Here is a 14,128-nt window from a genome sequence, read left to right on the forward strand (position 1 = left end):
TATATATATATATACAAAAATAAATACACAAAAATTAATGTTTTTCTTTTTCTAGGTTTTGTACTTGCATGGTATTAAAGAACAATTTCGATTTCTTGCATGGGATGTCAAACAGAATGAAATCAGTATTCCAATCAACAGTCCAGTCACCTTTTTGGAACCTGGCTCAAGAGGTTCGATTTTCGAATTTAATTGTATTAGTACCCATGAAATACAAAAAAATTCACTTTTCTAGTTTATAACCACGTATATAAGGCGAGACTTTTTTTATACATAGTTTCGCGAACTTAATTTTTTAAAGAGTGTCAGAGGGCGGGAAAAAGAATGGTTTTTCATTTAGCAGTTTTAATAATAATAATAATAGTGTAGTTTTACATAGCGCACATATCCATCTAATGTAAGATGCTCAAGGCGCTTGATGTGTGGACTAGGAACTCGATCAATGACTTTCTTCGCCCCTAAGGGTCTCTTCCTGTCTGTGCTAACCGGTAACCCGGTACCAGCAACTCTCATCGTCTACCACAGGGGTTGTCTGTTCCAGTACACCGGGGTATCCCCTACTCGTCTCGATGGATGTACTGGGTTATTTATAGTACACACGAGCCATTGTACACACTGGACCTATGGTTTATAGTCCTTATCCGAGAAGACTTGTTCTACCACCAGTACCATAGGCGAGCGTGCTGTTCGAACCAGCGCCGATATTATGGCTATAGCTTGGGGCGCCCTACTTACCGCTCGGCCATTCGACTTTGCCAAAAACATCCAGACGGAAGAGAAAAAAAAAATGTTATTGGTGAATTTATATAGTATAGGTGGTGGTTAAATGCTTCAAATTTATATAATTAGTAAGAAATATACATATCTTATTTTTGGAAATTTCAATGCAGCGGTTGGCAAAATATAAATCAAAACTTTTTCACCCCTGCAATTTCCATATTTTGCATTGACAGATGCGCTGATTGGCCAAAAACAAAATCTTATTTTTATTTTTGCTTACAAACAGCTAAGACAAGAACACATGCAAATAAGCACATATATATGGCAAGAGCATTGAAATGGTTACTTCTGCTTTTAAAAATTTGGCAATTATCATAATGTAGGTTACTACGTTTTTACTATTTAATTCTTCTATTCTTTAACTGTAGTCTTCTATTGTTTTAATATTTATTTTGCAGATAACAAGGTGATCCTCAAGGAAGACATGAAACTACCACAATATATCAAGATCGACCTGCGCCGTTCCAAGCATGACTTCTCCCAATTGATGTGCTTGACGGAGGAAGATGAAATCATTCTGAATGTCAAACGAAGAGGTTGGATGAAGTATTTAATAGGAGTAAGTTTGTCAAAAAGTAAGTATGTACATATAGGGACCAAACTGTGTATTATACATGTTTTATGTTTATGGTCTATCGACCTTTATTGCCAATCCAATGCCAGTTAAATATTGTTACGATTGATATTATTTCATCCTAATAAAAATTCTTTAACAATGGCCCAATGATAATGTGCAAATAAATCAACAGGAAATGCAGTATGAAAAGGTTACCAGTCATGTTTGTTGTTTCTGTCGTCTTTTATTTATAATAAAAAAATTTTAAATTCCAATAAAATATTACTGTAAAAGAAAAAAAGCCCATCCAATTTAAAGGTCTATACAAAGAGTACATTTTTATTTTCTATTATTAAATTTTGTTGTTGTTATTCATCAAAAGCTTGTTCAGCTAATAAACAAGGGTTGTGGCGTGGTGGTGCCTCCAACAGTGAACTCTGTTCATTAAATGGTGAGGAAACACCTTTTTTGGTGATATTCTGTATTTGTTCTATACTTACACTGTTTTACTGATCAATTTACTAGATTATTATATATAAAATAAATTTAAAAAATGTATATTAATTGTTTGATGGATTTATCATACACTAATTACATCTTACATATAGTCTAGCCTAGTAATCAAAACATACATTGTTGCTTAGCTTAATATTTATATTGTATACTTGGTAAAACAAACAAAATGAAGTGCTCCCTCTATGGTCCAGGTGAAGTTGGCAGCTGCATGGAGAGCATCCCAGTTGACTGCTGTGAAATGCAATTCTACATTGCTCTTGACCTTCGAGATGAAACCATTGAAGATTTCTTCAAATTTGAAAGTTGTGTAACTGACTTGGTCATCAGTACTCATCAGCACCAACTGGACAGTTACCAAGGCAACACAGGTTATATATATATTTTTTTTCAGAACAGATTTTTAAAGTAAAAACTCCATTTCATTCAATCTTGAACTTTTAGAACATTGAGATCTGTTAATTACATTTTGGATATGGAATAATATGTTAGACTTCTGGTCTGGGATAGTAATAATCCCAACAAACTTGTTGCTTAGCGTAAATTATTAGGTCTTAAGTATTACATTTTCAAAAAAGTACAGAAACACATATTAATTAAACAAATACTCATATATATTACAATTACTTTTCATCTGTTTCTAGACTTCATAATCAATGCTCAACCAAATTATATTGACATGCTTGCAGAAATCAGCACTGCTATTAGTCTTCAAGAAAATGCCACACTAAAAGGCTCAAAAGAGAAGCACAAGAATTTACAGAAAAAGAAAGAAGAGGCAAACATTTATACTGATACGAATATAAATGACAGTCTCCTTCATGACCTGTCCACACTAAAAGGCTCATCAGAGAACTGCAAGAAGTTACAGAAAGAGGAAAAAAATCCACACTACACTAATATGGATAAAAGTCAGATGGCAACCAGCAGTTATCAGAACTTGACTTCGTTAGGTCTCTCATCGGAAGAATATGATTATCCACAATTTGATGACGATTATGAAAACATGGAAGATGATCTTTTATTATTAGACAATGCAAAACAAAAAACATATCAGAAATGCAATGAGGATAAGCATCACCAGTTTTTATCAATGCACAGAAAAGTAGAAAATGCAGAAGTTAGCACTGCTAATAATCTCCCAGTAAATATAATTAATAGTTCCTATGACAATTCCATACTAAAAGGCTCAACAGGGAAACACAAAAAGTTACTGAAAAATAAAGAAAACACAAACCTATACTCTGATATGAATATGAATGACAGTTCTGACCATGACAGGTCCACACTAAAAGGCTCAAAAGAGAAACACAAGAAGTTACATAAAAAGAAGGAAAAGACAAACTTAAATACTGATATGAATACAAACGAGAGTCCAAATTATGAGTCGACATCAACAGGCTCAACAGAGAAGCGCAAGAAGTTACAGAAACAGAAAAAAAATCCACACTACACTAATACTGATAAAGGTCAAATGTCAACCAACAGTTATCAGAACTCGACTTTGTTAGGTCTCTCATCAGATGAATATGAATATCCAGAATTTTATGAAGGTTATGAAAACATTCAAGATGATGTGTTCTCTTTAAAGAATACAAAACAAAAACCAGTTCATAAATGCAGTGAAGATAAGAATAATCCGTTTTTATCAATGGATGGAAAAGAAGAAAATGCAGTAAATAAAAGTCAGATGGCAACCAGCAGTTATCAGAACTTGACTTCGTTAGGTCTCTCATCGGAAGAATATGATTATCCACAATTTGATGACAGTTATGAAAACAATGATAGTTCCCATCACAAGTCCACACTAAAAGGCTCGACAGAGAAACACAAGAAGTTACAAAAAAAGAAAAAAAAGTCAAACTGTACAGATAAGAATATAAATGACAAGTTACAGAAAAAGAAAAAAAAGCCAAACCATACAAAACCAGGAAAAAGTCAGATGAAAACCAGGAGTTACCACAATCTGACTTTGTTTGATGAAGGCTATGAAATGACGAATGTAAATTCTCTTTATGATCTATTATCATTAGAGGAAGCAATACAAAAACCAGATGATACATGCAAAGATGGAAAGAACAGAGTTTCACCATCAGAAGATGATAAGGAGTATTCAGTTCCAATGAAACAAGCAAATATGAAGAATCTGGTGACTTCAGAGGAAAATTACAGCTTAACTGGAATGAAACAAGGAGCAAAGAAAAAGATGATAGTGGATGGAAAAGAGGATAAACATGGTTATCTAATTCCTCTTACACCTAAAACAAGAATGAAGACAATGGACAAGGTTTCACAATCAGAAGATGATAAGGAGTATTTAGTTCCAATGAAACATGGAGAAAATGGGAATGACAAGAAACATGTGACTACAGTGCATGATCAAAAGGATGATTATCTAGTTCCTATCAAGCATGAAACAAGAATAAAGAGAAGGGTTAAGGCTTCGCATTTAGAAGATGATAGAGAGTTTTTAATTCCAATGAAACAAGGAAAAAATATGGAGAAACAGGTGAATTTGAAAGAAATGGATTATTTAGTTCCGATGAATGAAGAAGCAAATGTGATAAAACTGGAAACTTTAGAAGATAATGAGGGTTATTTAGTTCCGGTGAAACAAGCAGCAAATGCAAATGACAAGAAACAGATAACAGATGATGATGAAGAAGATGATAAATATGAGTATCCAGATCCTATTGAGCAAGAAATTCCAATGAAACAAGAAGAAAATATGGTTAAACAGGTGAATTTGAAAGAAATGGATTATTTAGTTGCAATGAATGAAGAAGCAAATGTGATAAAACCGACAACTTCAGAAGATAATGAGGGTTATTTAGTTCCGGTGAAACAAGCAGCAAATGCAAATGACAAGAAACAGATAACAGATGATGATGAAGAAGATGATAAATATGAGTATCCAGATCCTATTGAGCAAGAAATTCCAATGAAACAAGAAGAAAGTATGAAGAAACAGGTGCATTTGAAAGAAATGAATTATTTAGTTACAATGAATGAAGAAGCAAATGTGATAAAACCGGCAGCTTCAGAAGATAATGAGGGTTATTTAGAAACAGGTGAATTTGAAAGAAATGAATTATTTAGTTGCAATGAATGAAGAAGCAAATGTGAAAAAACTGACAGCTTCACAAGATAATGAGGGTTATTTAGTTCCGGTGAAACAAGCAGCAAATGCAAATGACAAGAAACAGATAACAGACGATGATGAAGAAGATGATAAATATGAGTATCCAGATCCTATTGAGCAAGAAATTCCAATGAAACAAGAAGAAAGTATGAAGAAACAGGTGCATTTGAAAGAAATGAATTATTTAGTTACAATGAATGAAGAAGCAAATGTGATAAAACCGGCAGCTTCAGAAGATAATGAGGGTTATTTAGTTCCGGTGACACAAGCAGCAAATGCAAATGACAAGAAACAGATAACAGAGGATGAAGAAGATGATGAATATGAGTATCCAGATCCTATTCAGAATGAAACAGGAATGATGAAAATGGACAAAGCTTTACTTTCAGAAGAAAGTGAGTTCATAATTCTAATACACAAGGATGCAAACAGAAAGAAAAAGACAGCTCCCATTTCAGTACATGATAAAGATTATTTCATTTCAAGGAAAGAAAAAGAAGATGCAAAGAAGAAACACGAAAGTCTTCACTTTCCAAAAAAAAACAAAGTGAAAAAAATCAAAAGGACAGAATGTCTAGCAGAAAACAGCCAAGAGCAAATGCAAAAGGATCATTATAGAGACAAACCAATTCCGTTTGTACAGGTATCAGAGGATCAAAATGCTGGTCAAGAAAGTGTCCAAGATCAAAGGAATATATATAAGCAAACTGCAAATGATGTTATGAAATTTCTGCCAAAACTACCATTTATCTCAGCAGATGACCTAAAATCTCAAAGTAAGAAATTAAAACCAATTGTTTCTAGAAAAACAGACCGTAAAAACAGAAAGGCAGTTGTAATTGGAGGTTTGAATTCAATTCAACATTCCTACACATCCAATACACATTCCTATGCTTTATTCAAAGATAATGAGTACATCCACTCATAGGAAGGAAGTGTAAAGGACATTCTCTACCCACAGTGAACCTGTGTGACTAATGACAGTAAAGAAACCTTCTGTGACTAAAGACTCGTTGGGAAACAAAGCAGCTCAGAGGCTGGTATGGATTATTCAGTTCCAATGAAAACAGAAGCAAATGCATGACAAGCAACAGATGACAACAGTGGATGAAGAAAAGGATGAAAAGAATTAGGCCTATCTGTTGATCTGCACATACGAATTTGAAAAAAAATAAATACAGAATTAAACCTGATCTTCATTAATCTAACAAATCAATAATTAATAAAAATAATAAAAATAATGAGTGGCAAGTCATGTTGTAGAGTGGCATAAAAGAAAAACTGCTACAAGGTTTGCTTGATAAAACTAAGTCTTCTCAGGACTTAAAACTCGTCTCGTCACTCGTCGCAAATCCTGTTTTGGAGATAATGGCCAAAACATGCTGGAATGTCAAAATTTTGGAAATCTATTTTATTGCACTAAACTAACCTTTATATATCTATACATCATGCTATGCTGTTATTTTCCTCATTTTCAATGTTAAAACAACATTTTTTAACGATTTGGTAATGGTTTCTGCCTAAGAAATGCCTGAAATCGTAAACTGGCTGATTTCTCAAATATTGTTCTTAAACTGCTGTATGTTTAAACTCGTGTAACTTCATAACGAAGTGTTGGATTTAAATGATTCTTTTACCATTTTATAGCTCTCATTTTACTATTAAACCCTGTATTAATAACTAAAAATTAATTTTTCCGACGAGTGACTGATTTGGCTTGTCTTTGCCACATATGCATCTTTCGGATGGGTGGGGGGGGGGCTACCCTGATACTATGGTACATTTCAGCCCCTTGTGTGTTGTGGAATAAGGTGAATGAGAATGACGATGCAATTTATGGGTTATTTTTTTATTTTTATCTTTACCACTGACTGCCAAAGACGGGGATCTTCATCTTTTCACAACGTTTGGCTGCCAAAGATGGAAATCTCCGTCTTTTGAATTACTGTACAATTCAATAGATATGGAAGTTGTGGACCTGTGGTAGAAACTTCAGTAATAAATTTGTGTTGGGCCGTACATTTTTCTCAATTTGAAACCTCCTCCCCACAGACATGCTTAGCGTGTTTGCTTGAGGTGCTTGAACTTCCGCGAATAATGAGAGTAATGCGAAGAGCATGGATCGCAGTCGTCAGAAGTTTTCAACAGATCAAATATTTGCAAAAATATTTGCGGATACAATATTTTATGTAATATATTGAGTACAGATTTACAGAAATATATAAAAGTACAGACGGCAGTAGAGAAGTCAGCAGGCCTAGCCTAGGCCCCTAGACCTAATATGTAGCATGAGTGACACGTCTGTACTAGTAGGCCTAGCCACTATCTTCGAATCAACCCTAACTCAGGGCTCAGTGGACCTCATCTATGTGTGGGATTTTCATTATGATGGATTCATGTACGTATAAATAACTAATATACTAAAGAAAAAAAGAGTCGGATTATTGCGTTTAGTTGTTGGTTTTTAGTGTTTAGGAGTTTAGCGAAACTAAAATGCTGTTTTCTTAGCTTTATTGCCTGAAAAGTGTGAAATTGTAAAAAGTTAAGTTTTCCATTCAAATTTGTGTGGCAATAGTTTATTGTATGAATAAAATGTACAGGTATGATATCATTTTAAAGCTCATGAATTAATCTTTATTTGGTGTGAAGAACATTCCATATTTGTATATACATGTGTTCTCAATGTCAACTGGAAATTGCTCAAATTGGCTAAAATGTCTGACAGAGAGCATTGCTATCACTAAAATATCCTGGCAGTCAAAGTGTTAATAATAATAATTATTATTATTATTATTAAAACTTTATTTTTACACGGAAAGCTTGTTTCACCCAGAGGGTGTTATTCTACAAGGCCGTGTTGTCATTGAAGTTGCAAAATAACAGTATAAAATAAAACACATAATCACAAAAAAAAGATAAAATTATATACAAATACCAGATACAAAAAATGAAGCAAAGCCCAAAAATTTTACAAAAGTGTTTTAAATATTTTAACACTTGAAGAATTTCTAACATGTTCATCCAGTGCGTTCCAGAGAATAGCACCACGGTAAGATAAACTTTTCTTTTTGTATTCCGTGTGAGGACAATCAACTTTTAAGACATCATTTAATCTGGTTAAATAATTTTGTTCCTTAAATGTAAAACGTTTGGTCAAATAAGAGGGAGCCATGTTATGAAAAATCTTATACATGGTTATTGCTTCATTTTTATACAATTTGTTTTCTAAATTTTCCCAATTTAAGGTCTGCAAAGCTTGTGTACTTGAATCATCTTTTCTTTTTTTCAGAATTATTTTTGCCGCTCTATATTGTAAGACTTGTAATTTGTTTTTTTGAATTTGAGTAGATCTACCCCAGACTAGGTTACAGTATTCAAAATGAGGAGCAATAATGGTTTTGTACATAAGAGATTGTTGATCATTTGATAGAAATTTAGAAGTCTTTTTCAAATAGTACAAACCTGGCAGAAATTTAGTTTTTACATTATCAGTTTGCTTATTCCATGATAAATTTTCATCGATATAAACACCGAGGTGTTTGCAATAACCAACTCTGTTTAAACAATTATTTTCTATATACAAATTAAAATTACTGTTTGATAATGATCAATTGATTGATACCTAACTAGTACAAAATATGTACTAATGGCATCTGATTAAACTTTTGATTTAAATTATTGTTAAAACCTAATAATTCTATTATAAATGTACCAAAAAAGATAATAATTTGTATTATTATAAATATAACCATTATGTGTACATATCCCCAGAAAGGCAACCCGATTTTTGGGGCAAAAATTTGGGTTGCACGTGATCAGCTAATCATTTGTTCAAAGGCATTGGGGATTAACTCAGCAGGACACGCTATTAAGCGGACCGCCCGTGGTGGAATAAACAGCAATATATATTGGTCCATGAATTAACAAAATCTTGTTCCAATATCAATCCGCAAAATTACTAAGCAGGCCTATTTTTATAGGTACCCGTACATTCCTGTATAGGCCGCATATTTTAGACGCGATTTCAACCCAAAATTTTGGATCTGATGCGGCCCATGCATCGGTCATACCTACTCTTAAAAATTCCAGATCACTACCAGGGGGGAAAATCGTAAATAAGTTAGACCAATAGGCTAACCCAATTTTATTAGTCTAGCTAGGTTTGCTGACCAATTTTTAAAATTATACTCACTACAGTGCTGTACTAGGATTCCTACTTTTCCTACAAAATTGGTAATGGTAATGGTAATGGTTGGAGACTTATATAGCGCATAATATATGGTCTCTATGCGCTGAACAGAAAAACAAAAAATACAATCTATTCAAGAGCATTCAAGCAATGATTATTATTATTTTCGTATTATTGTACGTTCATTCATAAACAGTGTTTGAAAAACTGTCATCGACACAAAACATTGTCACAAAACACACATAACCTGTTGAAACACTCTGTACGACGTCTGGTTGCTGGGAGGCTTACGTTATAGACAGACGCCTGCTACAGTTAAATTACATTCAACAAAAGTATTACAACTTCAAGTAAATCTGTGTCTTTAAAGCACACATTAATTTAACACATTTTTACGAATTAATCGATGAATATCATAACATAAATACAAGAAGCAAATCAAAAAACACTTTGATCTCACCAAAATGGCAGAATGATTTTGGAAAAAGAACATTTAAATACCGATCCGTTAATTTATGGAACAATTTATTATCAGATATCCGCAGTAATATTCATTCTATTTCCCTACAATCCTTTAAAAATCTAATTTAATTTACCAATCTTTTTTCTGCTTCTTATATTTATGTAACTTATATATTTCTTTATCAATTCTGTTTTTAATTTAAAGTAGTTTAAGATCATACCCTGGACCTCAGGGAAGAACAGTGTACTAATACTGACTGAGTATCCAGAATAAAGAAAGATTTCTATCTATCTATCTATTAATTTCACAAGTTTTTATTCTAAAACATAACACTACATAGCAGATCATGCTTTCTATAACTGCTCTAGCCTACTGGCAACCAGGCGCCGTGAAGTGAGTTTGCTTAACTAGCGTGATCTCGAGGACTGAAAGAATAAATAGTTTGTTATTGTTTTGAGCGAAGCGGGATTCAAATAGGAATAATGTGGCTAATTAATTGGGCTGGCCTGGACCTAACCTAGGCAATTTTCGACCCGGTTCTCGACCCGGAATGTTTAAATAGAGGGTTGATGATCGGTCCCGGCCCCCCTTTTGGGAGGTAAAAAAATTTTTTTTAAAAGGGAAAAAAAACGCATTCCCCCGGACCCCTAAGACAGTGTTGTCTCGATAGGCCCAAATTTAAGGGGGCCCCCCCTTTTTGAACATCTCTGGATCCACCCCTGTAAACTGTGGGCCTAAGAATAATAACAAATGATGTCTGGTATAGAATTATTCATGAATTGCTTTTAAATTTGACTTAATTTTAACTCATTTTGGATCCTTTGGTTCTGTAATTAAATCTTAGTTGCTGCAGTAAAATATTGTATGCAAACATGATTTCATAGGAAGAAGCTGACCAAAAGATTGAGAAAAGCTGAAGCAGATTTGCATTCCTTACCATGAAGATACCATTAAAAATACGTCCATGCTTAAGCAATAATTAAAAAAAAAAAAAAAAAAAAATTAATAATAATAATAATAATAATAATAATAATAATAATAATAATAAACATTTAATATTGTTAAATACCTGTACAGTACCTGTCTCTTATACACATCTAGATGTGTATAAGAGACAGCTTATATAGCGCATAATATATGGTCTCTATGCGCTGAACAGAAAAACAAAAAATACAATCTATTCAAGAGCATTGAAGTAATGATAATTATTATTTTCGTATTATTGTACGTTCATTCATAAACTGTGTTTGAAAAACTGTCATCGACACAAAACATTGTCACAAAACACACATAACCTGTTGAAACACTCTGTACGACGTCTGGTTGCTGGGAGGCTTACGTTATAGACAGACGCCTGCTACAGTTAAATTACATTCAACAAAAGTATTACAACTTAAATCTGTAAATCTGTGTTTTTAAAGCACACATTAATTTCACAAGTTTTTATTCTAAAACATAACACTACATAGCGGATCATGCTTTCTATAACTGCTCTAGCCTACTGGCAACCAGGCGCCGTGAAGTGAGTTTGCTTAACTCACGTGATCTCGAGGACTGAAAAAATAAATAGTTTGTTATTGTTTTGAGCGAAGCAGGGTTCAAATAGGAATAATGTGGCTAATTAATTGGGCTGGCCTGGACCTAACCTAGGCAATTTTCGCCCCGGTTCTCGATCCGGAATGTTTTAATAGTAGGTTGATGATCGGTCCCGGCCCCCCCTTTTGGGAGGTAAACAATTTTTTTTTAAAAGGGGAAAAAAAACGCATTCCCCCGGAATATATTTAATAATATTATAATTTAATATTGTTAAATACCTGTACAGTACAGTATCACCATACTGGTGTTTCACAATGGCATTTTGCTTTAAATACAAATTATTATATTACTATATTATAAAGTTTAAAGAAAAAAAAAAAAAAAATAAATAAATAAATAAATAAGATGCAGGATGTAACTGTTGATAAGATGTAGCATGCATTGGTGTGCAACAAGCCCCAGTGTCTGAAGATATAATACAAAACTTTACAATTAAAATGTCCATTAAATCTAGTGGTCATAACTTCTTTCTGATTGAACATTTTCCAATGATTAAATTATAATCTTCTAAGCTAAATATAACAACACTTTCAAACTGAGATTAAAACTCAACCTTTGTATACAAAACTCCCGTGATGGTGGATCGCATTTGGCGCATTCATTTATGTAAAAGCTACCTAACTTGAATTTTAACTTCTAGAGCAAATGGTGACCTGATTGTAGTTGACACTCAGGCACTATGGATATATTTGTGGCACTATGGAATTCAACAATTTAATTTATTACCCTCTTTGGGCTGAATATATTTTTATTTTTTATTTTTAATGACATCTTCATTCATTTCATAACAACTAAAGAGTTCGCAAAAAAGGGCTTTGGTTCTAACTATGGGTTGGCCTTGTGTCAGAGCCTTCAAAATGGTGAATAAATTATACACCTTTCAGTGACTAATAATGGAATGTGGGACTTTCCTATTATACTATTATTTTGAAAGTAAGTACATTCCAGAATCTTTATTCACTTTGTAACAATTAAAAAGTTACAAAATAGACCTTTACCAGTGCTGCAGTTACTGTATGCCCTTGCCTATACAGTACTACCATTTCTAAGCAAAGAGAATAGTACTGTTCAGCAGTTAGGCTGTTTTCCAGCAAGCAAGAGCAAATCATCTGTGGCTCTCCTTCGAAATGGACCGTAAAGCTGCTTGGCTGTTTGGAATGAATATATATTTCTTGCTCTAAAATACATAAATGCAGACATTTTAATATTTATTTTGGCATATACTTGATTAATAACTACTGGACATAACTCTAACATATGCTCAGGTAGCCAAAGATCTCATAGTGGTTACACGTGATGTAGTATTACATGATCTCTATTGTGCGTATAAAATCACCAAAATACTTTGATGACCTTATGCATGATAAATATTTGCATAACTCAAAACTCTCAGGTTCTTTAAACAAATTATTGATTTAATTTTATCACCTACATATTTATTATTAATCAAAAAACTAAGATATTCAGAGTAGTTCAACTACACACAGCATGACCTTGCTTTTCTAACACTGGTGAAGTCTAGAATTGTTTTCTAACAATTATAAACAATAAAGAGCTGAGAATTTTGTGAATACAAGTAGGCCACTCATTTATAATTGCATAATTCAGGTGAAATTACTATTTGGCTTTGTATCTAAGCATACATAAACAATTGTGAATAAATACATTCCTCAAACACATATATTGGTATGTGTGGGTTTCAGTACATTTCCGGAACAAAAACAAGCAGATCTTTGAAAGAGTACACAAAATTATCTTAAGGTAAACATGAAGTCTGAAGTGAATTAATAAAATGCTTTGACAATACATATTGTCATACGGTAATGGCGAACATACTGAATATAACCACACTTGAATAGGCCATGTAGTACAAAAAGTGGTAGGACATCATTGGTTGGCCTTGTTCCAGAGCATACAAAATTTTAAATAAGTTCCACATGCCTGAGCGACTTTTTAAGGTATTTTTATTTACCTTTCCTACATACCATATATGACTAAAATAAGCAAGAAAAGATTTGTAAAAGTGTACAAAACAAAATATTTGTGGTGTCACAGTTAAACATGCAGCCAGACGAGAATCAATAAAATGCTTTGATGACATACAATTTGACTTATGGAGAACATACTAGGAGATCTACCAAGAGTGTCTTGGTCACACAGGAGTTATACAGCAAATGAGTTGGCTAAGCGGGAAGCATCTCTTCCAATGGTGGTGAAGACCACTGGTTGTATACATGGTGATATGTTCTACCAGGGCTGGAGTAATGAACAAGTATGTATAATATATTACCGGTATTTATATATTTTTCGTTTATAGCGGGATCCCAGTAACATCAAATAAAAAAAAAAAATGATTGTGCTGGCCATGCCCGACCATCCCAAATTGTACAAAATTGAGGGTCGGCATTTTAGTTTGTTTTTTTTCACTACAACAAACAATATTTTTTAAGGCCTAGTGTATTTGTATTTTGCTTGATGGAGGCGATGCGACAATGTTACAGTACCTGTCTCTTATACACATCTAGATGTGTATAAGAGACAGGGTGTTTCACAATGGCATTTTGCTTTAAATACAAATTATTATATTACTATATTATAAAGTTTAAAGAAAAAAAAAAAAAAAATAAATAAATAAATAAATAAGATGCAGGATGTAACTGTTGATAAGATGTAGCATGCATTGGTGTGCAACAAGCCCCAGTGTCTGAAGATATAATACAAAACTTTACAATTAAAATGTCCATTAAATCTAGTGGTCATAACTTCTTTCTGATTGAACATTTTCCAATGATTAAATTATAATCTTCTAAGCTAAATATAACAACACTTTCAAACTGAGATTAAAACTCAACCTTTGTATACAAAACTCCCGTGATGGTGGATCGCATT

General features: G+C 33.1%; 2 protein-coding genes across 3 annotated transcripts in view; both read left to right on the plus strand.

The window, feature by feature from the left end:
- The window catches only part of LOC117101259, a 9,309-nt gene extending 2,856 nt beyond the window's left edge, over positions 1-6,453 (plus strand). Inside the window, exons 2-7 of the mRNA XM_033241210.1 lie at positions 56-173; positions 1,179-1,355; positions 1,719-1,787; positions 2,044-2,220; positions 2,494-4,910; positions 5,011-6,453. Of these exons, the coding sequence (XP_033097101.1) occupies positions 56-173; positions 1,179-1,355; positions 1,719-1,787; positions 2,044-2,220; positions 2,494-4,910; positions 5,011-5,919 (3,867 nt within the window). The 3' untranslated portion in view covers positions 5,920-6,453. The remainder of the gene's footprint in view (positions 1-55; positions 174-1,178; positions 1,356-1,718; positions 1,788-2,043; positions 2,221-2,493; positions 4,911-5,010) is intronic.
- Positions 6,454-13,038: 6,585 nt separating this feature from the next.
- The window catches only part of LOC117101260, a 10,601-nt gene continuing 9,511 nt past the window's right edge, over positions 13,039-14,128 (plus strand). The window contains exon 1 of one of the 2 annotated variants that reach the window (XM_033241211.1): positions 13,039-13,511. In XM_033241211.1, coding sequence (XP_033097102.1) covers positions 13,353-13,511 — 159 coding nt within the window. In that variant the 5' untranslated portion in view covers positions 13,039-13,352. The remainder of the gene's footprint in view (positions 13,512-14,128) is intronic. The other variant, XM_033241212.1, reaches the window with a different exon arrangement.

The sequence above is a fragment of the Anneissia japonica genome, unplaced genomic scaffold, assembly GCF_011630105.1.
Source record: "Anneissia japonica isolate Jap-2015-1 unplaced genomic scaffold, ASM1163010v1 scaffold1859_len985614_cov190, whole genome shotgun sequence".
NCBI classification, from domain to species: Eukaryota; Metazoa; Echinodermata; class Crinoidea; order Comatulida; family Comatulidae; genus Anneissia; species Anneissia japonica.